This window comes from Heterodontus francisci, chromosome 26 (genome assembly GCF_036365525.1).
Source record: "Heterodontus francisci isolate sHetFra1 chromosome 26, sHetFra1.hap1, whole genome shotgun sequence".
Lineage (NCBI taxonomy): Eukaryota > Metazoa > Chordata > Chondrichthyes > Heterodontiformes > Heterodontidae > Heterodontus > Heterodontus francisci.
This window is the reverse complement of record NC_090396.1, coordinates 66,365,058-66,391,098: the sequence shown is the minus strand read 5'-3', so window position 1 is coordinate 66,391,098 and position 26,041 is coordinate 66,365,058. Positions and strand designations below refer to the sequence as shown.

General features: G+C 46.5%; 1 protein-coding gene across 1 annotated transcript in view; it reads right to left on the bottom strand.

Annotated features, from left to right (window-relative positions):
- Nucleotides 1-26,041, bottom strand: part of rgs9b (regulator of G protein signaling 9b) — a 166,137-nt gene that overhangs the window by 103,758 nt on the left and 36,338 nt on the right. Inside the window, exons 2-8 of the mRNA XM_068058719.1 lie at nucleotides 25,372-25,468; nucleotides 13,880-13,930; nucleotides 12,515-12,621; nucleotides 9,983-10,034; nucleotides 9,640-9,698; nucleotides 7,885-7,961; nucleotides 263-344 (exon numbers count right to left, since the gene is read on the bottom strand). Coding sequence (XP_067914820.1) covers nucleotides 263-344; nucleotides 7,885-7,961; nucleotides 9,640-9,698; nucleotides 9,983-10,034; nucleotides 12,515-12,621; nucleotides 13,880-13,930; nucleotides 25,372-25,468 — 525 coding nt within the window. The remainder of the gene's footprint in view (nucleotides 1-262; nucleotides 345-7,884; nucleotides 7,962-9,639; nucleotides 9,699-9,982; nucleotides 10,035-12,514; nucleotides 12,622-13,879; nucleotides 13,931-25,371; nucleotides 25,469-26,041) is intronic.

Below are 26,041 nucleotides of genomic sequence, written 5' to 3'. Positions count from 1 at the left end.
GTCAAAATCACTAAAGACAGATTATTTGGTCATTGTCACATTGTTGTTTGTGGGATCTTGCTGTGCGCAGATTGCCTGCCATGTTTGCTACTTTACAACAGTGACTGCACTTCAAAAGTACTTCATCGGCTGTAAAGCACTTTGGGACGTCGTAAGTTTGTGAAATATGTTGAATAAATGCAAATCTTTCTTTCTATGGGGGTATATGTGCTCATATTTGAGACACACCTTGACAAGTCACTGATATGGGATTAGTACTCACCGCTGGTCTGTGCACTAGCCAGTAGGCTCTCTCCTGACAGTCCAGAACGAACCTATCTGCCTTCTTACGCTCTTTACCAGCCCTGGTGAAGAAAACAAAAAGGAGCAATTTATAGAGTAAATCCGTTCTGAAACACATTTGACTGTCATTGGACTGTGGACAGCAGTGTGAGAATGCGCCAATACCTGCACGTTCACTGAGTGTCTGAATGCCAGTTCAACTGCGATTTCAGCAAAGAGTTGATTGTGTCATTGGGGTCCAGCTAACGTTACAATTACAATTTAAAATGTTTCTTGTTTCTCCCCCTTTACATCTTTTAACATTTTCATTTTATTACGCTCATCAAGTTGAGGGATGTCAATGGCGGAGATTTCAGGCTATTCCACTCTGCTGCCCAAAACGCCAACTGCATCCGCTACACCACCAGTGGGGAATTTAATGTACCACCCCCACACCAACCATCTTCAGAGCTTAAGACTTGAACTGCTTGATGACAGGTTAATGACCTGAAACGTTAACTCTGTTTCTCTCTCCACAGATGCTGCCAGACCTGCTGAGTATTTCCAGCACTTTCTGTTTTTGTTTCAGATTTCCAGCATCTGCAGTATTTTTCTTTGACCACAAGAGGGGCAGTTCTAGACTGTAGATTGTTGCGGTCTCTGATTAACTGCTGTTGTTGCTGTGAGATTTTCAATGAAATCATTTCACACACCTTGGGCTGGATTTTAAGAGCCCACTGTAATCTCAAGCGCGGTGGCTCATTGAAGTAGTCGGGGCGGCTCGCCCCCATCCCCCGCAATCTCATGAAGAGGGTGGGCTGTCCGTCCCCGGCAATGGCGTCAGCTGCCTGTGCGCAGGTGCTGGTGTCATTTCTAAAGGGCAGCCGGCCCTGCCGCCTAATTTAAATGTTTGAAGTCCGATGCCCCAAAATTAAATAAATAAATTTCTAACGTCCCTTTCCCAACCCCCACCCCCCCAATAACAGTTACAATAACTATTTGCCCCTTCCCCAACAAAACACTTAGCTTTACATCTGACCTCACTCCGCCCACCAAAATGCACAAAGTTTAAGGTTCAACCCTTCCCACCATCCCCTGTACCCATTACGTGTAACTGGCCCCGTTCCCCCTCCCGCACTGACAAACATACCTCCCCCTCCCTCCCCACCAGTGTGGCGCCTCGTTTCCCCAGACGGGGATCTGCAGGCGTGGGAGTGCCGGCTGCCACGTAAAGATTGCGGCAGGCCCTCAAGATCACAGGTAAGTCGATATAAATAGACTATGTAAATAGACTAGGGGAGGCGGTGGCGTAGTGGTATTGTCACTGGACTAGTAACCCAGAGACCCAGGGTATTGCTCTGGGGACATGGGTTCAAATCCCACCACAGCAGAAGGTGGAATTTGAATTTAATTAATAAATCTGGAATTAAAAGCTAGTCTAATGATGGCCATGAAACCATTGTCGATTGTTGTAAAAACCCATCTGGTTCATTAATGTCCTTTAGGGAAGGAAATCTGCTGTCCTTACCTGGTCTGGCCTACATGTGACTTCAGACCCCCAACAATGTGGTTGACTCTTACATGCCCTCTGAAATGGCCTAGCAAGCCACTCAGTTGTACCTAACCGCTACGAAGTCAATAAAAAGGAATGAAACCGGATGGACCACCCGGCATCGACCTAGGCACTGGAAACGACAACAGCAAACCCAGCCCTGTCGGCCCTGCAAAGTCCTCCTTACTAACATCTGGGGGCTTCTGCCAAAGTTGGGAGAGCTGTCCCACAGACTAGTCAAGCAACAGCCTGACATAGTCATACTCACGGAATCAAACCTTACAGACAATGTCCCAGACACTGCCATCACCATCCCCGGGTATGTCCTGTCCCACCAGCAGGACAGACCCACCAGAGGTGGCAGCACAGTGGTATACAGTAGTGAGGGGGTTGCCCTGGGAGTCCTCAATATTGACTCTGGACCCCATGAAGTCTCATGGCATCAGGTCAAACATGGACAAGGAAACCTCCTGCTGATTACCACCTACTGCCCCTCTTCAGCTGCTGAGTCAGTTTACCTCCATGTTGAACAGCACTTGGAGAAAGCACTGAGAGTGGCAAGGGTGTAGTCAGTAGGTACTCTGGGTGGGGGACTTCAATGTCCATCACCAAGAGTGGCTCGGTAGCACCACTACTGACCAAGCTGGCCGAGTACTAAAGGACATAGCCACTAGACTGGGTATGCGGCAGGTGGTGAGAGAACCAACACGAGGGGAAAACATACTTGATCTCGTCCTCATCAATCACAATCTGTAATCTCGTGGCCTGGCATATCCCCCACTTTACCATTACCATCAAGCCAGGAGACCAACCCTGGTTCAATGAAGAGTGCAGGAGGGCATGCCAGGAGCAGCACCAAGCATACCTCAAAATGAGGTGTCAACCTGGTGAAGCTACAACACAGGACTGTCTGCGTGCCAAACTGCATAAGCAACATGCGATAGACAGAGCTAAGCGATCCCATAACCAATGGATCAGATCTAAGCTCTGCAGTCCTGCCACATCCAGCCATGAATGGTGGTGGACAATTAAACAACTAACTGGAGGAGGTGGCTCCACAAATATCCCCATCCTCAATGATGGGGGAGCCCAGCACATCAGTGCGAAAGATAAGGCTGAAGCATTTGCAACAATCTTCAGCCAGAAGTGCCGAGTTGATGATCCATCTCGGCCTCCTCCTGAAGTCCCCAGTATCACAGATGCCAGACTTCAGCCAATTCAATTCACTCCGCGTGATATCAAGAAACGACTGAAGGCACTGGATACTGCAAAGGTTATGGGCCCTGACAATATTCCGGCAACAGTACCGAAGACCTGTGCTCCAGAACCTGCCGCGCCCCTAGCCAAGCTGTTCCAGTACAGCTACAACACTGGCATCTACCCTGCAATGTAGAAAATTGCCCAGGTATGTCCTGTACACAAAAAGCTGGACAAGTCCAACCCAGCCAATTACCGCCCCATCAGCCTACTCTCAATCATTAGTAAAGTGATGGAAGGTGTCATCAACAGTGCCATCAAGCGGCACTTGCTTAGCAATAAACTGCTCAGTGATGCTCAGTTTGGGTTCTGCCAGGGCCACTCAGCTCCTGCCCTCATTACAGCCTTGGTTCAAACATGGACAAAAGAGCTGAAAAGAGGTGAGGTGAGAGTGACTGCACTTGGCTTCAAAGCAGCATCTGACCGAGTATGACATCAAGGAGCCCTAGCAAAACTAAGGTCAATGGGAATCAGGGGGAAAACCCTCCGCTGGCTGGAATCATACCTAGCGCAAAGGAAGATGGTTGTGGTTGTTGGAGGTCAATCATCTGAGCTCCAGGACATCACTGCAGGAGTTCCTCAGGGTAGTGTCCTAGGCCCAACCATCTTCAGCTGCCAGGCAATGACCATCTCCAACAAGAGAGAATCTAACCAAAATAAAAGCAAAATACTGCGGATGCTGGAAATCTGAAATAAAAACATGAAATGCTGGAAATACTCAACAGGTCTGGCAGCATCTGTGGAGAGAGAAGCAGAGTTAACGTTTCAGGTTAGTGAGCCTTCTTCAGAACTACATCTAACCATCTCCCCTTGACATTCAATGGCATTACCATTGCTGAATCCCCTACTATCAACATCCTAGGGGCTACCATTGACCAGAAACTGAACTGGAGTAGCCATATAAATACTGTGGCTACAACAGCAGGTCAGAGGCAAGGAATCCTGCGGTGAGTAACTCACCTCCTGTCTCTCCAAAGCCTGTCCACCATCTACAAGGCACAAGTCAGGAGTGTGATGGAATACTCTCCACTTGCCTGGATGGGTGCAGCTCCAACAACACTCAAGAAGCTCGACATCATCCAGGACAAAGCTGCCCGATTGATTGGCACCCCATCTACAAACATTCACTCCCTCCATCATCGACGCACAGTGGCAGCAGTGTGTACCATCTACAAGATGCACTGCAGCAACGCACCAAGGCTCCTCAGACAGCACCTTCCAAACCCGCGACCTCTACCAACTAGAAGGACAAAGGCAGCAAATACATGGGAACACCACCACCTGCAAGTTCCCCTCCAAGTCACACACCATCCTGACTTGGAACTATATCGCCGTTCCTTCACTGTCACTAGGTCAAAATTCTGGAACTCCCTTCCTGACAGCACTGTGGGTGTACCTACCCCAAATGGACTGCAGCAGTTCAGGAAGGCAGCTCACCACCACCTTCTCAAGGAGAATTAGGGATGGGCAATAAATGCTGATCTGGCCAGCGTCGCCCACATCCCATGAATGAATTTTAAAAAATTATTAATTTTATTCATTTGAATATTTAAATTGTGGCCCTGTCGCCCAGTGGGGGGGTGGGGGAGGGGGTGGGGGGGACCATGGAGCCTCGCCATCACTGGGAGGATCGGGCCAGGCAACTCCTGCATCAAGGTCCATGGCCGACCTCATCCGGAGCCATCTTCAGGCCCCCGCTCCGCTCCCCCCCGCCCCATCACAGAACCCAATGCCTGGGGGAGAACAAAATCCAGCCCCTTCGCCCCCCGCCGAGTTTGGACTTTTATTATTTTTTGAAAATGTAAATTCCGCAGTAACACAACACATCTGATAAATACACTGACCGGTGGCTGCAGGTTTGATGGCTTATTCCAAGGGTGGCACCTCTGCACAGGAAGCGCCATAGCCCGTGCCCTCTGCACTCTCGACGCTTCACCTCCGCCTACCCTGTCTCTGTAATCTCCTCCAGCCTTGCATCCATGCTCAGCTTCTCCAACATCAACCTAACTTTGTTTCCGGATCTTTCTGCAGCACCACCTCCTTTCATTGTTATGCTCCCTCCTTCTGCAGCTCTCTCCACAGAATCTCCTCCACCTTCAACAGCCTCCTGGAGATCCTTCCTCTTCTACCCTGTCCCACCTTTCTCCCTTCCTTACCTTGTTGCACAGTGTCTGCTTTTACTCCCACCTCACAGTGAAGTTGGGGATCGGGCGGGGGGAGCCCCTCTACAGGGCGGCCTGTGCTTGCACCTGCGCCCAGGCAGGCCGAGAGGGCCTCCAGCCTGTCTGGAGCACTGGCCCCAGGTCTGATGCTGAGAGGCTGACTCCAGGCACCTAAACTGATCCCCTCCTCCCACTCCCGCTGCCTGCGGGAACCTGGAGGCCGACTGAAAAACCCCAGTCGGCCTCCTCTAATAGGCCTCAATAGGCTTTTACTGAGCTGTGTCGGCTGTCCGCTGTGTGTGGATGGGTAGCTCTGCCACCTCACATCCTGCCTCTGCAAAAATGGCCCAGAGGTGGGATGGAGCCGGGAACTGGCACACTGGCCGGTGGGGGCTATCCTTAGCTCCGCCCACCTCCGATCCCGGAACCGGTTGAGGGCTGAAAATCCAGGGTTTCAGAGTTTTTCAAAGTGAATGGCTGCCACACTGGGAATGATTTTCAAGTTGCCTCAAACTCTGGAAATAACAGGCCTCAAAAACTCTCTCTCGAGCTTCACTCTGCTGACTTCTGAGGATAACGTTTGTGCGGATACTGATGGAGTATCTGTTGCGTTTGGAAAGGGACTTGCATTTCTATTGCGCTTTTCACGTCTGCAGAACATCTCAAAGCGCTTTACAGTACTTTTTGAAATGTAGTCACTGTTGTAATGTAGGAAAACGTAACAGGCAATTTGCACACAGCAAGATCCCATAAACAGCAATGTGATAATGACCAGATAATCAGTTTGTGTGAAGTTGATTGAGGGATAAGCATTGGTCAGGACACTGGGGAGAACTCCCCTGCTCTTCTTCAAAATAACGCCATGGGATCTCAACTGAGAGGGCAGACGGGGCCTCGGTTTAATGTCACATCCAAAAGCCAGTGCAGCACTCCCTCGGTAATGCACTGGAGTGTCAGCCTGGATTTTGTGCTCAAATCTCTGGACTGCAACTTCTGCAAACCCATGGGCCTCATAATGAATACTGATGGTTCAAATTAATGTGTGATGGGTTCTTTCTGAAAGGACTCGGATGCTTTGGAACAGTGCAGTGGGAAGTACTCTTACCTCCCAGTCAGAATGTTGTGGTTTTACGTCCCACTCCAGAGAGCTGAGCACAGAATCCAGGCTGACAGAGCAGTACTGAGGGTGTGCTGGGCTGTCAGCGGTGCTGTCTTGCCGATGAGACATTAAACCGGGGTCCCGTCTTCCCTCTCAGGTGGACGTAGAAGATCCCATGGCAGTGTTGGAAGAGTAGGCGAGTTCTCCCGGTGTCCTGGACAACTTTTAGTACCTCAACCAACATCACTAAAGCAGATTATTTGGTCATTGTCACTTTGCTGTTTGTGGGATCTTACTGTGTGAAAATTGGCTGCCACATTTCCTACGACAGTAATTACATTTCACAAATTGGCAGTAAAGTAATTTGGGATGTCTTGAAGGATGTGAGAGGTGCTATATAAACGTAAGTTCTTTCTTTCCCAGGAGATTTTAAGTTCTAGCTCGGCCACGAAAACTCTGCAACATGAACCCCAGATGGCAACGCACCCACACTTCCCGTCTTTTACTCAGCACTCCCCTCTGCTGGCCATGTTTTATATTACACACACAGGGAAGTGTCCACTTCCACAGTCTGAGTGTGGCGTCACGCTTGCCCCGACTGGGAAATAACACACATGCGGCCTGCAATTTTCTTCCCGATAAGAGAAAATGCCAGCATCGTGCAGGTGGAAAATCTGTTCTAACCCTACACTAATGAGGAATAAATTGCTCGAGCTATGCTCCCACGGTTTATGAATCGGCGTTGCTAATGGCTAACACTTCTCAGCACAGACTCACGTTGTCCTGGCTCAATAGCTATCCCTTAACCAACATCACTAAACACAGATGAAAGGTTAAACCAAGGCCCCGTCTGCCCTCACAGCTGGATCTAAAAGATCCCACTGCACTATTTCGAAAAAGAGCAGGGGCGTTCTCCCTGGAGCCCAGGCCAATATCTAACCCTCAACCAACTTCACCAAAAAAAACCAAACAAAAGCAAAATACTGTGGATGCTGGAAAGCTGAAATAAAGAGCGAATGTGCTGAAGACACTCCACATTCTGATGAAAGGTTATCGAGCTGAAACATTAACTCTGTTTTCTTCTCTCCTAGTTTTTGCCTGACATACAGTCATAGAGTTTTACAGCACAGAACCTTCAGCCGACGCGCCTGCGCCGACCATCAAGCACCCGTCCAAACTGACCTGCTATTTCCAGCATCTTCCACTTTTCATTTCAATAAAAAAAACAGGTGATCTGGTCATTAATCTCATTGCTTTTTGTGGGAGCTTGCTGTGCGCAAATTGGCTGCCGCGTTTCCCTCGATTACAACAGTGACTACACTTCAAAAAGTACCCCAGTGGCTGTAAAATGTTTTGGGACATCCTGAGGATGTGAAAGGCTCTATATAAATGCAGGTTATTTCTTTTTTATATAATTACTCCATGACGTAATCTGAAAATGCATGAGCTGGATCCTAGTTCTGTTGTCACTGATTCTCAAGCATCCAGTACCCTCTAAATAAGAAAGGATTGAACATTTATGTGTGGTAATTTCAGCAATTGCCTGAGCTTACCGATATTGCTCTTTTGCCTGCATGATAACAAAATCCCACTTGTGATTGATCTTCTTGTTCAAGAGGTTGTAATTTTCCTTAAAAAAAGAAACAATAAACACATAAAATCCTTCCCCTTTAAATAGCTCTGCTCTCATTCTGCTCACTATGTCATTATGGAGCTATATCTTTAAGGGTTGCCAACCCTCCAGGACTGGGAGTCTCCAGGAATTAAACAGTAATAACTTGAGACAGGCAAGGGGGGAGAAAACAAATTATCGAGGTCACTGAAAAAATTGTACTTTAATTATTTTTTTAAATATTAGAGATGGGGGAAGAAAAGTATCTTAAACTGGAGGGGAGGTTGGAGATGGGCAGTCATGTGATGAAACCTCCAGGAATACATCTAATCGGAGTTGGCAACCTTGCAGCCCCTGTCTGTAATCAATAGCAGAGGATGTTGGGGCGGTTAGTGAATTAGCCAGATCCCCAGTGCACATTCACACATGGTCCCCAATAATCCACTGTGTGATTGGGCTGTCTGTGTCCACTTATGTGGAATCGTCGTGTCTGTGATCCCACCAACACCGTCCGGGAGAGACGATAAACTCCTCCCGATATCCTGCAGTCACATAAGCCGTGATTGGCTGGCACAGATTTTGCCACGGAATTTGTCACACATTAAACCATTCCTGGTGTCCTGTTTAATATCTATCATTAGAAGCTTGCTAGTGTAGTGATTGTGTTACTAGACCAGAAACCCACGGCCTGGACTGCCAAACCAGAGCATTCGAGTTCAAATCCCACCAGAGGCAGTTTGTGAACTTGAATTAATTTCAAAATATCCCCACATATAAATAGCCCGTCTTGGTTAAAGTGCCCATGAAGCTGTTGGATTGCTTTAACTCATATCCTTTATGGGGTTGCTCTCCTCAGAGAAGAGGAGATTTAATAGAGGTGTTTAAAATTATGAAGTATTTTGATAGATTGAATAAGAAGAAACAGTTTCCAGTGGCAGAAGGGTCAGTAACCAGAGGAGGCAGATTTCGGGCAACTGGTGGTAAGAAACAATGAGGAAATGTTTTTCTTTCCTAGATAAATCCCTGTTAAAAACAAAAGTTTTATTCATCAATTAATCATAGCGACAGAAGGAAAATATTTTTTTATGCGGTGAGTTGGGATCTGGAACGTGCTGCCTGAATGGACGGTGGAAACAGATTCAATAGTAACTTTCAGAAGGGAATTGGATAAATGGGCTGGAAAGCTTTGAAGCACGATGGAGAAAGAGCCAGGCAGGGGTTGGTCTTTCAAACGGCCAGCACAGGCACGATGAGCTGAATGGCCTCCTTCTGTGCTGAACCATTCTGTGATTCTAAGAAGCAGATTGTGCCAAAGGATGGGGCTAAATGGTGGTACAGGAGCAGAGGCTGTGTCCTGGTGTAATATCCTGTGCCAGTGGGTGTTGGATATCTGCTGAGACAACAGTGGATATCTGTGGAGAGTGTACCGTAACAAGGAGACTGTGATGGATGAAGTGAGTGAGTCTTGATGACCAAGTCCCTCGGGAAGTGGGTCCCAGTTGGGAAAACACCACGTGTGTGAGGCTCAAAACCGAAAGTGCGGGACTGTGCAGGGGAGATGTGGGACCCAAGATTCCAGGGGCACACTTTCACTTGCTCGTAGACAATCACAGATTGCTGAAGAGAAAAAAGAAACTTGTTTACAGCAAGCAGAAAGCAATAAACCTGTGTTAAAGGGAAATTTAACAAGTCTCACCTTCTCATATTCTTCTAATATACCTTTCTTGCGAATATTTTTCTTTGCCAAATAAATTGCTGTTAAACAAAAGTTTCATTCATCAACTCACTGTTCCATAGCAGAAATTAAAAGAAAGAAGGCAAGCATTTCGAGATTACAACAGTGACTAGACTTTAAAAGTACTTCATTGGCTGTGATGCACTTTGGGACATGCTTAAGCCGTGAAAGGTGCTATATAAATGTAAGTTCTTTCTTCTGTTTTATTTAAGCATTAATCAATTTACCTTATTGTTGATCATCTGAGAGTTGGTATGTGTGGGAAGGAGATGATTACATTGAACATCTTGGTGAATGCACTTACCATAGTCTGTGTCCTCTGCTGGCCATTCCTGGGTAGGCCAGAAGTACGGAGTCTGCATGGGATTTAAAGATATAGGAATTAAAATAAATAAACAGATCAGAGAAAACACACATGGATAGGAGGCTGGGACATAGGGAGATGGGGTAAATTGTAAATATAAAAGCATCTTGAGATTCGAGAAATGCACCCTCAAATCGCTTGTCATCGTTTACATGTTCACTGAAGCTGGTCCAACACTCTGCTGCCACGTCCGAACTCGCAACAAGTCCTCTTTGCCCATCACCTTTTGGCTCATTGACTTACATTGGCTTCCGGTTTAGCAATGCCTCAATTTTAAAATTCTCACCCTCATGTTCAAATCCCTCCATGGTCTCGTCCCTGCCTATCTCTAACCTCCTCCAGTCCTACAAGCCTCCGAGATCTCTGTATTCCTCCAGTTATGGTCTCATACTTCCCCAATTTCCTTAGCTTCATCATGACCGGCCATGCCTTCAGCTGTCTAGGCCCTCTGCCATTCCCTCCCTAAACCTCTCCACCTCCCTACCTCACTCGCCTCCTTTAAGACGCTCCTTAAAACCGACCACTTTGACCAAGCTTTTTGTCACCTGATCGAATATCTCCTGATGTGGCTTTGATAATCGCTGCTGTGAAGCAGCTTTGGATGTTTTTACATCCACATTAATGGCGCTATGTAAATGTAAGCTGTAAGTTGCTTGAAAGTATCCCAAAACCAACAATAAATCATTCACTGGATAAAGACAGGACATTTGCAGATCCGCCTGCTTATTTATTACTGGATATTTATCCAGGGTAGCTTCACAGGGTTTCAATCCTGGGTCACGGAGGCAGGCACATAGCAGCACACAATCAGACAATGAGAGAGAGCTGCAAGCATTAGGTCAGTGGCTGCAGACACCAGACAGTGTGAGGTCAAACAGTACAGAATAGGAAGGGTCCCAAGCTTCAATCGCAGTCCGTACTGAGTCAGTGATCCCACTTGGTTGGCAGTAAGGGAGTTACAACTGGTCCCATTGGAGGAGAGCAAAATCAGCCAAGGATTCCTGCTCCTGATTGCCAACCAGGAACCTCTGTAGAGTGGATACCAAGTCCCCTCTGGACAGCCCAGGTTTTATTGAGTTTAATCCTCATTTCCGAATTCATTTTTCCAGGACTAATTATTGGACTTAATCCAGTTTAACCTGAAAACCGCAAGGCAGATCTATGTTGACACAGGCAATCCTGCTACTTCTAGTGCCAGAAGGATGAAACTCAGGGCTGGATTTTACCAAGCCCCCGACGTCAAGCTCCATGGCAGGGGGGGTGGGGGAATGCGGGTAGGGGGGACGCCGGAAGATCATTCTGGCAGAGGCTCGTCACAGAGCTCGACGCCAGGAGGGCCCGGCCCGATCCGCCCAGCAGCTGCAAGGCTCCATGGCAGCACCCCACCCCCACCCTCCCGACTGCTGGACGACGGGACCTGCATCCACATTAACATAAGTGTACCGTCAATCTTCTGGGCCTTCACTTCCCCGTCTGGGGAAAGCTGGTATGACACTGGTGCGGGGGTGGGGAGTAAAGATTTTTACTGCAGGGGTGGGGTGGGGAAGGAATGGGGTCATATAAACATATTGAGTGTAGGGTGTGATGGGAAGGGGTGAACTTTAAACTTTGTACAGTCTGGGCGGGGGTGGGAAGGTCAAATTTCAAAGGTAAGTGTTTTGCGGGGGGGGGGGAAGGGCAAATGGTTAATGTAATTGTTATTAGGGGGTGGGAAAGGAGCATTATAATTTTATTTGGTACATTTTGGGAGGGGTGATGTCTTTAAAAATTTAAATTTGACGTTATTGAGGGCGGTGCGGGGGAAGGTGATGAGCTGCCCCGGCTACTTAAATGAGCTGCTGCGTGACGTGCTCTTAAAATCCAGCCCTCAGAGAAATGCAAGAACAGATGGACCTGTGCTCATCTTCACAAATCATTGTAGGTTATCGGGTAAGTTCATAAGGCAGTTAAGTAGGGGTATGGGATACGAGGGTTTTGTAAATAGTGGCACAGAATTCAAAAACAAGGAAGTCATGCTAAACCTTTCCAAATCCCTAGTGAGATCTCAGCTGGATTATTGTGGACAATTCTGGGCACCACACACTAGGAAGGATGTCAGGGCCTTGGAGAGGGTACGGAGGCGGTTTACCAGGATGATACGCAGGAATAAGGAACTTCAATGATGTGAAGCGTTTGCAGAAGCTGGAATTGTTCTCCTTAGAATAGAGAGGGTTTAGGGAAGATTGTGAGGCGTTTTGACACAGGTTGGGAGAAACTGTCTCCTTTGGCCAGTATGTCGGTAACCAGAGGTTTCAGATTTTAAAATTGGCCAAAGAACGCGAGGGGAAATGCGAAAAATTGCTTTGCACTAATGCTGCCGTTGTAGTGTAAGCGCAGTCTATGATTGGTGAGTCTAGATTCGGAAACAAACTCCATCCATTCACCACAGAATGCGTATATTCATTTGCAATTAGTGGTAAGGTGTTTGCTTACCTGGAACCTGTAAAGGCTGTTGTCCAGCCGCAGGATTAAGTTCCTGGGCTCCTGTAATGGGTAAATGTATCCAAGCTTCACTATCATATTTCCCAAGATGCAGCCTTCTAAAAACAATTCAATGAAGCACAATGGTCAGCTAGAGTGAAGTTAATAAAGCAAAAAAAACTAAATAAAACAAACGTTACAGGCATACATTATATATACATACACATTACAGATATATCATATATATTTCCACACACATTATATATATATATATAAAATATACATACACATTTGTATTAATGCACCCATTATACAGGCTCAGTTGGTAACACTCCTTCCTATGAATATGAAGGTTGCGGGTTCAAGACCCACTCCATAGATGAGAGCACAAAAATCTAGACTGATCTCCAGCGCAGTACTGAGGGAGTGCTGCATTGTCACAGGTGCTGTCTTTTGGATAAGACATTAAACTGAGGCTCTGTCTGCTCTCTCAGGTGAACATAAAAGATCCCCTGGCACTATTTCAAAGAAGAGCAGGGGAATTCTCCCTGGTGTCCTGGCCAATATTCATCCCTCAATCAACATCACTAAAACTGATCATGTGGTTGTTTATCTCACAGCTGTGTGCCAATTGGCTGTTATGTTTCTGACATTACAACAGTGTCTACACTTCAAGCAATCTTGTTTGGCTGTAAAGTGCTTTGGGATGTTGTGAGATTGCACTATATAAATGCAAGTCTTTATCATGTTTAATACATAATATACACATTATATTTATAATGTGTATAGACAGACACATATGCATGTTTATACTTCACAGATTCCTCACCAAATTTTCCCCCTCCTCCAAGGTGCAAGTCTAGTTGAATCTTTCACCTTATTTATAAATATAAACTCTAGCATGATGCAATCTGTTATAATACATCTGAAGGTTTGTGTTGTAACTCAATCAGTTGACACTGCCTTCGGAAGCTCTGAGCCCTAATCTGTTCTGTACGAATACAGTAGAGTGACAAGAACCGAAAACGCAACCAAGGTACAGCAGCTCGGTCACCGTCCGAGGACATTAGACGAAGGATTCAGGTGGAATCCTGTGTCAGATCCATTTTCTCTTTCACTGACAGCAGTTGCTGTCGGTTCTGGTCCTCCCTGGGTTGATGCTTCACGACAGACACAATGGAGGGTTTGGAATTGTGATTATGGAAACCCATGAAGTAACAATCAGTGGTTAGTTATTGGGTGGAGGGGTGGAGGTGGAGGTAGCTGAGGATACGTTACAGTACAAAGGATTGACTGAGATATGGAAAGGTGGGAGTGAGGGAAACAGTTTTATAAAATTAGAACTGATGCTGCATAAATATATGCGTATACTCTTACCTTCTTCTGTAATTTGCAGGTGCTGAATCAGCCACTCCAACACATCATGCCCTGCAAAGAGAACAGGCAGCATTTGAAAACATCCAAAGCTGGCAGAGGATGGAGCAGTACCTTAATGGACCAAGGGAGTTGGAATAGCTTCAAGCCCAATTTGCTGGCTTTCTTACATGACATGAGTTGGCCAGTCACATCTCGGTGGGCTCTCACCAACTCTGACCTTCCTTTATTGAAGGGATCGTCTCTCTGTCAACATGGTTATTTTCCACTGGCTTTGAAGAGGGGACCTGGTGAACCTATATTGTCACTTTACTGCCAAATTTGGGGCAGGATGATGCACAAGTTTGTACCATCTAATGGGCCAGGAGAACACCAATGGATTTGATGGTCTTTACTCATTCATCTTGTAATATGGTGTTACGTTTTGTAAATTTGCCCTGTATTTCCTCCCATCAATGGATGTTGCAGGATAGAGTGACACACAAGTTCCAGCCAGAGTGCAGATGATTGGGTTATTCCCCTGTTAAGCATGCTAGGAGACCACACTGCTGTAAGTAACTGGGACTGATTTACATACATAATTTGTATTATGCAATGCTCCTCCACTCACTGCATATTTCCTGGAGAAATAATCCTGCTATAGTCGGGAGAGTCTTTGCTGTAGTTTTGGTAATGAATTCAGAGATGCTCAAGCCCCGCCCCTGCCTTCAACCCATTGGCTGACACAGTGTGTCAATATTCATTCCTTTTGTTTAAACAGAAGGAAAATATATACACAAAGTCAGCTTTATACCCAACTGAACAACACAGCAACAAGATGTCCCACTCAGACATGGTCCCAATATTATTTACTCAACTTAAAAGCTGACACAGTGGAACAGTCACAACAAAAGATGGAATTGGTTCAATTTTGGCAATAAAATTGGAGGTGTCGGATTCTGAATGTTGAAAATGTTCATTAGCTGTCAGAACATAAAATGTATTCTTCTGGGCTAGGATTGATCTCGACATAAAAACTTTAGAGCATAATATTAAAAAAAGATTTTAAAATCAATCGTTCAGTGACTGAGCACCTCCATCCAAACACAAAAGAAATGCAGACAGTTAAGAAGGAAATGCTCGCAGTTCTTACCCTTAACTAAAAACCACATCAAACTTCACCTCAAGGCAGTCCATTGTAAACTGAAAGGTTTCGACACACGATAATCTAATCAATTTAACAGCAAAAGTCATTATTAAGTACTAGTTAATCTTCTGCACTGCTTATTAAGTGAGTCGAGTAACCGCAAATGACCATTAACATGACCCAAGCTTCAGGTCACTTGCCATTTTAATTCTCCGTCCCACTCCCACTCTGACCTCTCTGCCCTCAGCCTCCTGCACTCTTCCAGTGAAGCTCAACAGAAATTTGAGGAAAAGCATCTGATCGTTACAGCCTTCCAGATGCAGCAATTCCAGATCGTAACCACCGCACCCATTATTACAGACAGCAGCTGCTAAAAACGGTTCTGCTGTTGCCATTTACAGCTCCTTTAGACACATCTTTTGTTTCTTCACTTGTTCCATTACCACTCACTTTTGCCTTGCACCATCATCCCTTTTGTCATCTAATCTCTCCTATCTTCCATCCTATCACAGACTGCCCCTTTTGTTCTTTCCTCTCCGCTCTTCTTCCTTTTCCCCGCCTCTGCACTTGCTAATAAACTGTTAAATCTCCAACTTCTTCCAGTACTGATGAAAGGTCATTGACCTTAAATGTTAACTCTGTTTCTCTCTTGATGCTGCCTGACCTGCTGAGTGTTTCCAGCATTTTCCGTTCGTATTAAAGAGTAATTAGGACAGGTGACCAAAAGATTGGTCAAAGTGGTAGGACTTAAGGAGCGGAAGAGAGAGATGTGTAGAGATGAAGAGGTTTAGGGAGGGAATTGCAGTACTTCGGACCCAGGCACGGTTGCCACATGGTGGAGCGAAGGAAATTGAGGATGGGCAAGAGATCAGAATTGGAGGAGTGCAGAGATTTCGGAAGGTGTGAGGCTGGAGGAGGTTACTGACTATCCTCTGCCACTTGGGCCAGATAGCAGAGGGCTACCAGTGCTGGAGGAACCACAGCCCTAATGAGGAGTACCTTCCTTTAGGAGATCAGGGGCTAGAATTGTTCTGACTATCTAATCGCTAAAATCACAAAGGACATTTCAAAATCAGTAAGATCTCCGGTCTCATCTGGGTGTCAGCATTTCGTTTATGTAATCCTCTTACTGTTATACCAAGTAACCTAGCAACAGGCTGAGATAATGAAAGGATGATTCATTGGCATTACTCTTTAGCTGATTTCGTTTTATCTCCTAAGTAGAAAGGACAAGTGGCATCATCGTACTGGGACGTGTGGGGTAAATCAGCAAGAACAGCATTGGCAGTCGCACAACCTACAGCTGAGTATTTCACTCACGCATAGTAAATTAAGAAACACAAATAGGATCTGACTTCACAGCAAAGATACGCTGTTAACCTCAGTCGTGCTTATTCTGGGGTGCAGTTTCTCCCTCTAACAAACTGCAATAAACCTCCAATGTCACAGTGGATCAAACTGTGATACTTCAATTCAAATCATGCAAATGAAACAGCGTGGAGTGTGCTTCAAGGGCTGAAAGCATTCTCAGGAGTGAGAAGATGTGAGTGGGAACTGACACTTGTTCAGAGATGAAAGGAGACACTGTGAGCGTCGGGAATGTGAATCAAGAATGGTAGAAATTCACAACGAGTGAGTCAAACACCTGAACAAGAAAAGACAGATTGACATTATCGATGGCGATTAGGTCTCATGAAAGGTCTCGCCAAATTTATTTTCTTACCTATTGATTTTTTCACATGCTGTCTGGCCTGTTGTATATATCCAGCATTTTCAATTCAAAGCGTACGCAACAATTTTGAGATAGAATAATAGAATCTGACAGCACAGGAGGAGGTGCATCACCCCATTGTACCTTTCCCGAACCATCCACTTAGTCCCATTTCCCTGTCCTTTCCCCATACTCTTCTATATTTTAATTCTACAGATTCACTTTGCTTTTAAAAGCCATTATAGATTCTGCTTCCTCCACTGTTTCTATCGGGGCATGTCAGGTCTTAACAACCTTCTGCTAAAAAGATTCTCTTACCCCCGCACTTTCGTCAGAAATGGCTCAGTGGGTCACACTCTCACTTCTCAGTCAGAATGTCATAGGTTCCAGTCCTGCTCCGGAGACTTGAGCACATTATCTAGACCGAAAGTCCGGTGCAGTGCTGAGGGAGTGCTACACTGTCTTTCAGATGAGATGTTATATTTATCCCTCAACCAACACCTAAAATCAGATTATCTGGTCATTATCACATTGCAGTTTGATAATGAAAAGCAAACTGCATTGGGATGTTCTGAGGTTGTGAAAAGCGCTATATAAATGCAAGTATTTCTTTCTTGTGCCTCTCAGTTCAGGATACATTCGGATTCCCATAGTGGATGATTGGAATGAGTGGGAGTGAGGCTATAATGCAGTGGAACAGAGACTGTCACTCATTAGGCAGTGCTCTGTCTCTCACCTCACAGTGAGGTCTGCTCTTTCAAATATTTTATGGATGCTTGTGGTGCATACCACACGAAACTCTGGTAGAGCAACAGGTTGGGGACAAGGGGTCGAGGGCCACCACACCAGGTACAAGAAGCCAGTAAAGAGCTGCTGCTGCCTGTGCAGTACTGGCATTTTTTGGACTCAAAAATAGGAGGATAAGGCAAATGAATTCGTGGCTGAAGAGCTGGTGTAGGCGGGAGGGCTTCAGCTACTTGGATCATTGGGAACTCATCTGGCGCAGAGGTGACCTGTGCAAGAAGGACGGGTTGCATCTAAACTGGAGGGGGACCAATATCCTTGCGGGGAGGTTTGCTAGTACTACTCGGGAGGATTTAAACTAGTCTGGCAGGGGGTTGGGACCCAAAGTAGTAGTCTCTCCGAAGAGATAGTTGAGGCAAATGTAGAGGTTAAAGCAAGCAAGTTCAGTAGGCAGGCTGGGCAGGGGCAGGACAGGGAGTGTGGAAGGTCTGATAGGCTAAACTGCATTTACTTTAATGTAAGAAGCCTTACAGGTAAGGCAGATGAACTCAGAGCATGGATCGGTACATGGGATTGTGATATTATAGCTATTATGGAAACGTGGTTGACAGATGGGCAGGACTGGCGGCTCAACGTTCAGGGGTACCGATCCTTCCGGCATGACAGAGGTGGAGGTAAGAGAGAAGGGGGAGTTTCACTATTGATTAGGGAGGACATCATGGCAGTACTTAGAGAGGATATCCCGTGGGAATGTCCAGTGAGGCCATATGGGTAGAACTTAGAAATAAGAAAGGGGTGATGACTTTGATGGGATTATACTATAGGCCCCCCAATAGTCAGAGGGAAGTGGAGGAGCATATATGTAGGGAAATCACAGATAGGTGTAGGAATTATAGGGTTGTAATAGTAGGTGATTTTAACTTCCCTAATATTGACTGTGACTGCCTTAGTGCTAAGGGATCAGATGGGGAAGAATTTGTTAAGTGTGTCCAGGGTAGTTTTCTGAAGCAGTATGTGGATGGCCCTACCAGAGAAGGGGCTACACTCGACCTCCTCTTGGGAAATGAGGATGGGCAGGTGGTTGATATGTCAGTGGGGGAGCACTTTGGGACCCATGACCATAACTCTATTAGGTTCAAGATAGTAATGGAAAAGGATAGGACTGGTCCTCAGGTTGAAGTCCTAAATTGGGGGAAGGCTAATTTATATGACATAAGACAGGAACTCTCAAACGTTGAATGGGAGAGGCTGTTTACAGGTAAAGGGATGTCTGGCAAGTGGGAAGCTTTTAAAAGTGAGATAGGAAGAGTTCAGGGCCGGCATGTTCCTGTTAGATGGAAGGGCAAGGCTGGCAAGTTTAGGAAACCTTGGCTGACGAGGGATATTGAGGGTCTAGTCAGGAGAAAGAAGGAGGCATATGTCAGGTATAGGCAGCTGGGATCGAGCGAGTCCCTCGAGGAGTATAGGGGATGTAGGACTACACTTAAGAAGGAAATTAGGAGGGCATAAAGGGGCCATGAGATTTCCCTGACAGATAAGATAAAGGAGAATCCTAAAAGATTCTATAAGTATATTAAGAGTAAAAAGGTAGCTAGGGAAAGAGTAGGTCCCCTTAAGGATCAGTGTGACAATCTAAGTGTGGAGCCACGGGAAATCGGTGAGGTCCTAAATGAATATTTCTCGTCCGTATTTACCATGGAGAAGGTCATGGAAGCTAATGCGTTCAAAGGAGGGAACAGCGATATCCTGGAGCATATCAACATTACAAAAGAGGAAGTGTTGGAGGTTTTGAAGCGCATTAAGGTAGATAAGTCCCCAGGGCCAGAACAGGTGTATCCTAGGATGCTATGGGAAGCAAGGGAGGAGATTGCTGGGGCCCTGGCAGAGATTTTTGTATCATCATTAGCCACGGGTGAGGTACCGGAAGACTGGAGGATAGCTAATGTTGTGCCTTTATTTAAGAAGGGCAGCAGGGATAAGCCAGGGAACTACAGGACGGTGAGCCTTAAAGCAGTGGTGGGAAAGTTATTGGAAGGGATTCTGAGAGACAGGATTTATACGCATTTGGAAAGGCAAGGTCTGATTAGGGATAGTCAGCATGGCTTTGTGGGTGAGAAATCATGTCTCACGAATTTGATTGAATTTTTTGAGGAGGTGACCAAGAGGATTGACGAGGACAGGGCGATGGACGTTATCTACATGGACTTTAGCAAGGCCTTTGACAAGGTCCCGCATGGTAGGCTGGTCCAGAAGGTTCGAACACATGGGATCCAGGGTGAGCTAGCAAATTGGATACAAAATTGGCTTGGTGATAGGAGGCAGAGGGTCGTAATGGAGGGTTGTTTTTCAGATTGGAGGCCGGTGACCAGTGGTGTGCCGCAGGGATCGGTGCTTGGCCTTCTGTTGTTTGTCATATATATTAATGACTTGGATGTGAATGTAGGGGGCATGATTAGTAAGTTTGCAGATGACACCAAAATTGGTGGTATAGTGGACAGTGAAGAAGGTTGTCTAAGGTTACAACAGGATATAGATAAACTGGGAAAGTAGGCAAGGGATTGGCAAATGGAATTTAACGCAGACAAGTGTGAAGTGATGCATTTTGGGAAGTTAAACCAGAGCAGGAAATAAACAGTGAATGGCAGGGCCCTGGGGAGTGTTGTTGAGCAGAGAGACCTTGGGGTGCAAGTACATAGTTCCCTGAAAGTGGCAACACAGGTAGACAGGGTGGGGAAGAAGGCGTATGGCATGCTTGCCTTCATCAGCCGAGGCACTGAGTACAAGAGTTAGACGTCATGTTACAGTTGTACATAACGTTGGTTAGGCCGCATTTGGAGTACTGTGTGTAGTTCTGGTCGCCGCACTACAGGAAAGATGTGATTAAGCTAGAGAGGATGCAGAAAAGATTCACAAGGAGGTTGCCTGGTTTGGAGGGTTTGAGTTATAAAGAGAGATTGGATAGACTGGGTCTGTTTTCCGTGGAGTGTAAAATGTTAAAAAAAGATCCCTTCTACCCCCTTGAGTGGATGGAAAAGATTCTTTGTTCCTATTTGGAGAAGAGCAAGGGAGTTCTCCTGGTGTGTGGACAATGTTTACCCCTAACCAACATCACCACTGGGGAGATGGTGGCATAGTGGTAATCCAGGGGCCCAGGCTAATTTCCTGAGGACGTGGGTTCAAATCCCACCATCGCAGCTGGTGGAATTTAAATTCAAGTAATTAATAAAAATCTGGAATTGAAAGCTCGTCTCATGGTGCCATGAAACTATCGATTGTTGTAAAAACCCATCTGGTTCACGAATGTCCTTTAGCGAAGGAAATCTGCTGTCCTTACCTGGTCTGGCCTACATGTGACTCCAGACCCACAGCAATATGGTTGACTCTTAATTGCCCTCTGAAATGGCCTAGCAAACCACTCAGTTGTCAAGGGCAATTTGGGATGGGCAACAAATGCTGGCCTTGCCAGCAATGCCCACATCCCATGAAAGAATAAAAAAACTATATCAGTTTAATTGGTTATGTATCTCACTGCTGTTTGTGGAAGTAGGTTGGAGTACAAGAGTAAGGAAGCCTCGTTGCAATGGTACAGGATCACACCTGGAGTTTTGGGCTCCACACTGAAGGAAGGCTATACTTGCCTTAGAGGAGCTACAGTGAAGGTTTGTTGCATTGATTCACAGAATCACAGTGACAGATGAAGGAGGCCATTTGGCCCATCGTGTCCGCACCAGCACTCCGAAAGAGCAATTCACTTAGTGACATACCCCCACCTTCTCCCGTAACCCTGTACATTCTTCCTTTTCATATAACAGTCTAATTCCCTTTTGAAATCCTGGGATGAGCTGGTTGTCCTATGTGGAGAGATTGAGTAGAATGGGCCGATACTGGCTGGCGTTTAGAAGAATGAGAGGTGATCTCATTGAGACAGATAAGCTTCTGAGCGGGCTCCACAGGGTAGATGCTGAGAGGCTGTTTCTCTGGGCTGCAGAGTCTAAAACATAGGGTCACTGTCTCAGAATAAGGGTCGGCCATTTAGGACTGAGATGAGGAGAAATTTCTTTATTCAGAGGTTATGAATCTTCGGAATTCTTTATCCCAGACGGGAGCTGATGCTCAGTTGTTGAGTATATTCAAGGTTCAGGTCGTTTGGACTCTAAACGCAATCAAAGGGAATGGGGATTGGGCGGGAAAGTGGCGTTGAGACTGAAGATTAGCCATGATTTTATTGAATGCTGGAACAGGCTCAAGGGATCGTATGGCCTAACCCTACTCCGAATTATTATCTTATATTTTTATGAACCTGGTGTGTGCAAATTGGCTGCCGTGTTTCCTACATTACAGCAGTCACTACATTTCAAATGTAATTAATTAACTAATAACCCAAAGACGCAGGGTATTGCTCTGGGGACATGGGTCCGAATCGCACCACAGCAGAAGGTGGAATTTGAATTTAATTAATAAATCTGGAATTAAAAAAGTTAGTCTAATAATGGCCATGAAACCATTGTCGATTGTTGATAAAAACCCATCTGGTTCACTAATCTGCTGAAGGAAATCTGCTGTCCTTTCCTGATCTGGCCTACATGTGACGCCAGACACACAGCAATGTGGTTAACTCGTACATGCCCACTGAAATGGCCTAGCAAGCCACTCAGTTGCATCTAACCGCCACGAAGTCAATAAAAAGGTATGAAACCGGACGGACCACCCAGCATCGACCTAGGCACCGGAAAGGACAACGGCAAAACCAGCCCTGTCGACCCTGCAAAGTCCTCCTTACTAACATCTGGGGGCTTGTGCCAGAATTGGGAGAGCTGTCCCACAGACTAGTCAAGCAACAGCCTGACATAGTCATACTCACGGAATCATACCATACAGACAATGTCCCAGACACTGCCATCACCATCCCTGGGTATGTCCTGTCCCACGGGCAGGACAGACCCAGCAGAGGTGGTGGGACAGTGGCATATAGTTGGGAGGAAGTTGCCCTGGGAGTCCTCAACATCGACTCCGGACCCCATGAAGTGTCATGGTATCAGGTCAAACATGGGCAAGGTAACCTCCTACTGATTTCCACCTACTGCCCTCCCTCAGCTGATGACTCAGTACTCCTCCATGTTGAACACCACTTGGAGGAAGCACTGAGGGTGGCAAGGGCATAAAATGTACTCTGGGTGGGGGACTTCAATGTCCATCACCAAGAGTGGCTCGGTAGCACCACGACTGACTGAGCTGGCCGAGTACTAAAGGACATAGCTGCTAGACTGGGTCTGCGGCAGGTGGTGGGAGAACCAACATGAGGGAAAAACATACTTGACCTTGTCCTCACCAATCTGCCTGCTGCAGATGCATCTGTCCATGACAGTATTCGTAGGAGTGATCACCGCACAGTCATTGTGGAGACGAAGTCCCGCCTTCACATTGAGGATACCATCCATTGTGTTCTGCGGCACTATCACCGTGCTAAATGGGATAGATTTCGAACAGATCCAGCAATGCAAAACTGGGCATCCATGAGGCGCTGTGGGCCATCAGCAGCAGCAGAATTGTACTCAATGACACTGTGTAACCTCATGGCCCAGCATATCCCCCACTCTACCATTACCATCAAGCCAGGAGACCAGCCCTGGTTCAATGAAGAGTGCAGGAGGGCATGCCAGGAGCAGCACCAAGCATACCTCAAAATGAGGTGTCAACCTGGTGAAGCTACAACACAGGACTACTTGTGTGCCAAACTGCATAAGCAGCATGCGATAGACAGAGCTAAGTGATCCCATAACCAACAGATCAGATCGAAGCTCTGCAGTCCTGCCACATCCAGCTGTGAATGGTGGTGAACAATTAAACAACTAACTGGAGGAGGTGGCTCCACAAATATCCCCATCCTCAATGATGCGGGAACCCAGCACATCAGTGCAAAAGATAAGGCTGAAACATTTGCAACAATCTCCAGCCAGAAGTGCCAAGTTGATGATCCATCTCGGCTTCCTCCTCTCGTCCCCAGCATCACAGATGCCAGACTTCAGCCAATTCGATTCACTCCGCGTGATATCAAGGAACGACTGAAGGCACTGGATACTGCAAAAGCGATGGGCCCTGACAATATTCCGGCAATAGTACTGAAGACCTGTGCTCCAGAACTTGCCGCACCCCTAGCCAAGCTGTTCCAGTGCAGCTACAACACTGGCATCTACCCTGCAATGTGGAAAATTGCCCAGGTATGTCCTGTACACAAAAGGAAGGACAAGTCCAACCCGGCCAATTACCGCCCCATCAGCCTACTCTCAATCATCAGCAAAGTGATGGAAGGTGTCACCCAGTGCCATCAAGTGGCACTTGCTTTGCAATAACCTGCTCAGTGATACTCAGTTTGGGTTCCGCCAGGGCCACTCAGCACCTGACCTCATTACAGCCTTGGTTCAAACATGGACAAAACAGCTGAACTCAAGAGGTGAGAGTGACTGCCCTTGGCATCAAGGCAGCATTTGACTGAGTATGTCATCAAGGAGCCCTAGCAAAACTGAGGTCAATGGGAATCGGGGGAAACCTCTCTGCTGGTTGGTGTCATACCTAGCGCAAAGGAAGATGGCTGTGGTTGTTGGAGGTCAGTAATCTCAGCTCCAGGATATCACTGCAGGAGTTCCTCAGGGTAGTGTCCTAGGCCCAACCATCTTCAGCTGCTTCATCAATGACCTTCCTTCAATCATAAGGTCAGAAGTGGGGATGTTCACTGATGATTGCACAATGTTCAGCACCATTTGTGACTCCTCAGATACTGAAGCAGTCCTTGTAGAAGTGCAGCAAGACCTGGACAATATCCAGGCTTGGGCTGATAAGTGGCAAGTAACATGTGTGCCACACAAGTGCCAGGCAATGACCATCTCCAACAAGAGAGAATCTAACCATCTCCCCTTGACATTCAATGGCATTAACATCGCTGAATCCCCCACTATCGACATCCTAGGGGCTACCATTGACCAGAAACTGAACTGGAGTAGCCATATAGATAATGTGGCTACAAGAGTAGGTCAGAGGCTAGGAATCCTGAGGCGAGTAACTCACCTCCTGACTCCCCAAAATCTGTCCACCATCTACAAGGCACAAGTCAGGAGTGTGATGGAATACTCTCCACTTGCCTGGATGGGTGCTGCTCCAACAACACTCAAGAAGCTCGACACCATCCAAGACAAAGCAGCCCACTTGATTGGCACCCCATCTACAAACATTCACTCCCTCCACCACCGACGCACAGTGGCAGCAGTGTGTACCATCTACAAGATGCACTGCAGCAACGCACCAAGGCTCCTTAGACAGCACCTTCCAAACCCGCGACCTCTACCACCTCGAAGGACAAGAGCAGCAGATGCATGGGAACATCACCACCTGCACGTTCCCCTCCAAGTCACACACCATCCTGACTTGGAACTATATCGCCGTTCCTTCACTGTCACTGGGTCAAAATCCTAGAACTCCCTTCCTAACAGCACTGTGGGTATACCTACCCCACATGGACTGCAGCGGTTCAAGAAGGCAGCTCACCACCACCTTCTCAAGGGCAATTAGGGATGGGCAATAAATGCTGGCCTGGCCAGCAACGCCCACATCCCATGAATCAATAAAAAATTGGCAGTGTAGCACTTTGGGACCTGATAAGGTCATCAAAGCATTATATAAATACAAGTTCTTACGTTTGAAAAAAACCTCTGAGCTCTGTGCATGTATAACGGTTTAGGAATGGACGTACCATTAATCTGTACCATTACTAGTAGATCTGGTTCTGTTGTAATGGTGTTACTATGGATTGTTAGTAAGATTTTTTAAATCAATTTTGAGCGACAAATTCAAGAACATCACTGTGGGTGACACAATGAAAATCCTATCTGTGGCAGCAGGGAAGATTATCAGCTCTCTTACCTGTCATAGCGTGAGGGATAGTAGTTATCATCAGCCTCTGTGTTTGTGTTTTAATTCCGGTACTTGGATCCTGCATCTCCATTATCAGAGGTTCAATCTAAAGGGAGAAGACATCCAAACAGAGTGAAAAGCAGAGGAGAGGTGACCAAAGGAAAAGTAAACAACAAAAACCAAACATTTTAACCCCAAGGCTGTGCTTGTGGCCGAGATGGTATCCATGTACTACACAGATCATTGAGGCTGGACCGTCATTTCCTGATGGCAAGATGCACAGCTAGAGAGAAATACCAAACAGGCCAACCATCTTGAACCTATTTCAGACAGTCACTCCTGACTCCCAAAACCTTTCCATCATCTCTAGTTGGCACTTAAATGCCCTCTGAAATGGCCTAGCAAACCACTCAGTTGTATGTAACCACTACGAAGTCAATAAGGAATGAAACTGGACAGATCACCCAGCATTGACCTAGGCACCGGAAATGACAACGGCAAACCCAGCACTGTTGACCCTACAAAATCCTCCTTACTAACATCTGGGGGCTTGTGCCAAAGTTGGGAGAGCTGTCCCACAGACTAGTCAAGCAACAACCTGACATAGTCATACTCACAGAATCAGACCTTATAGAAAAAGTCCCAGACGCTGCCATCACCATCCCCGGGTATGTCCTGT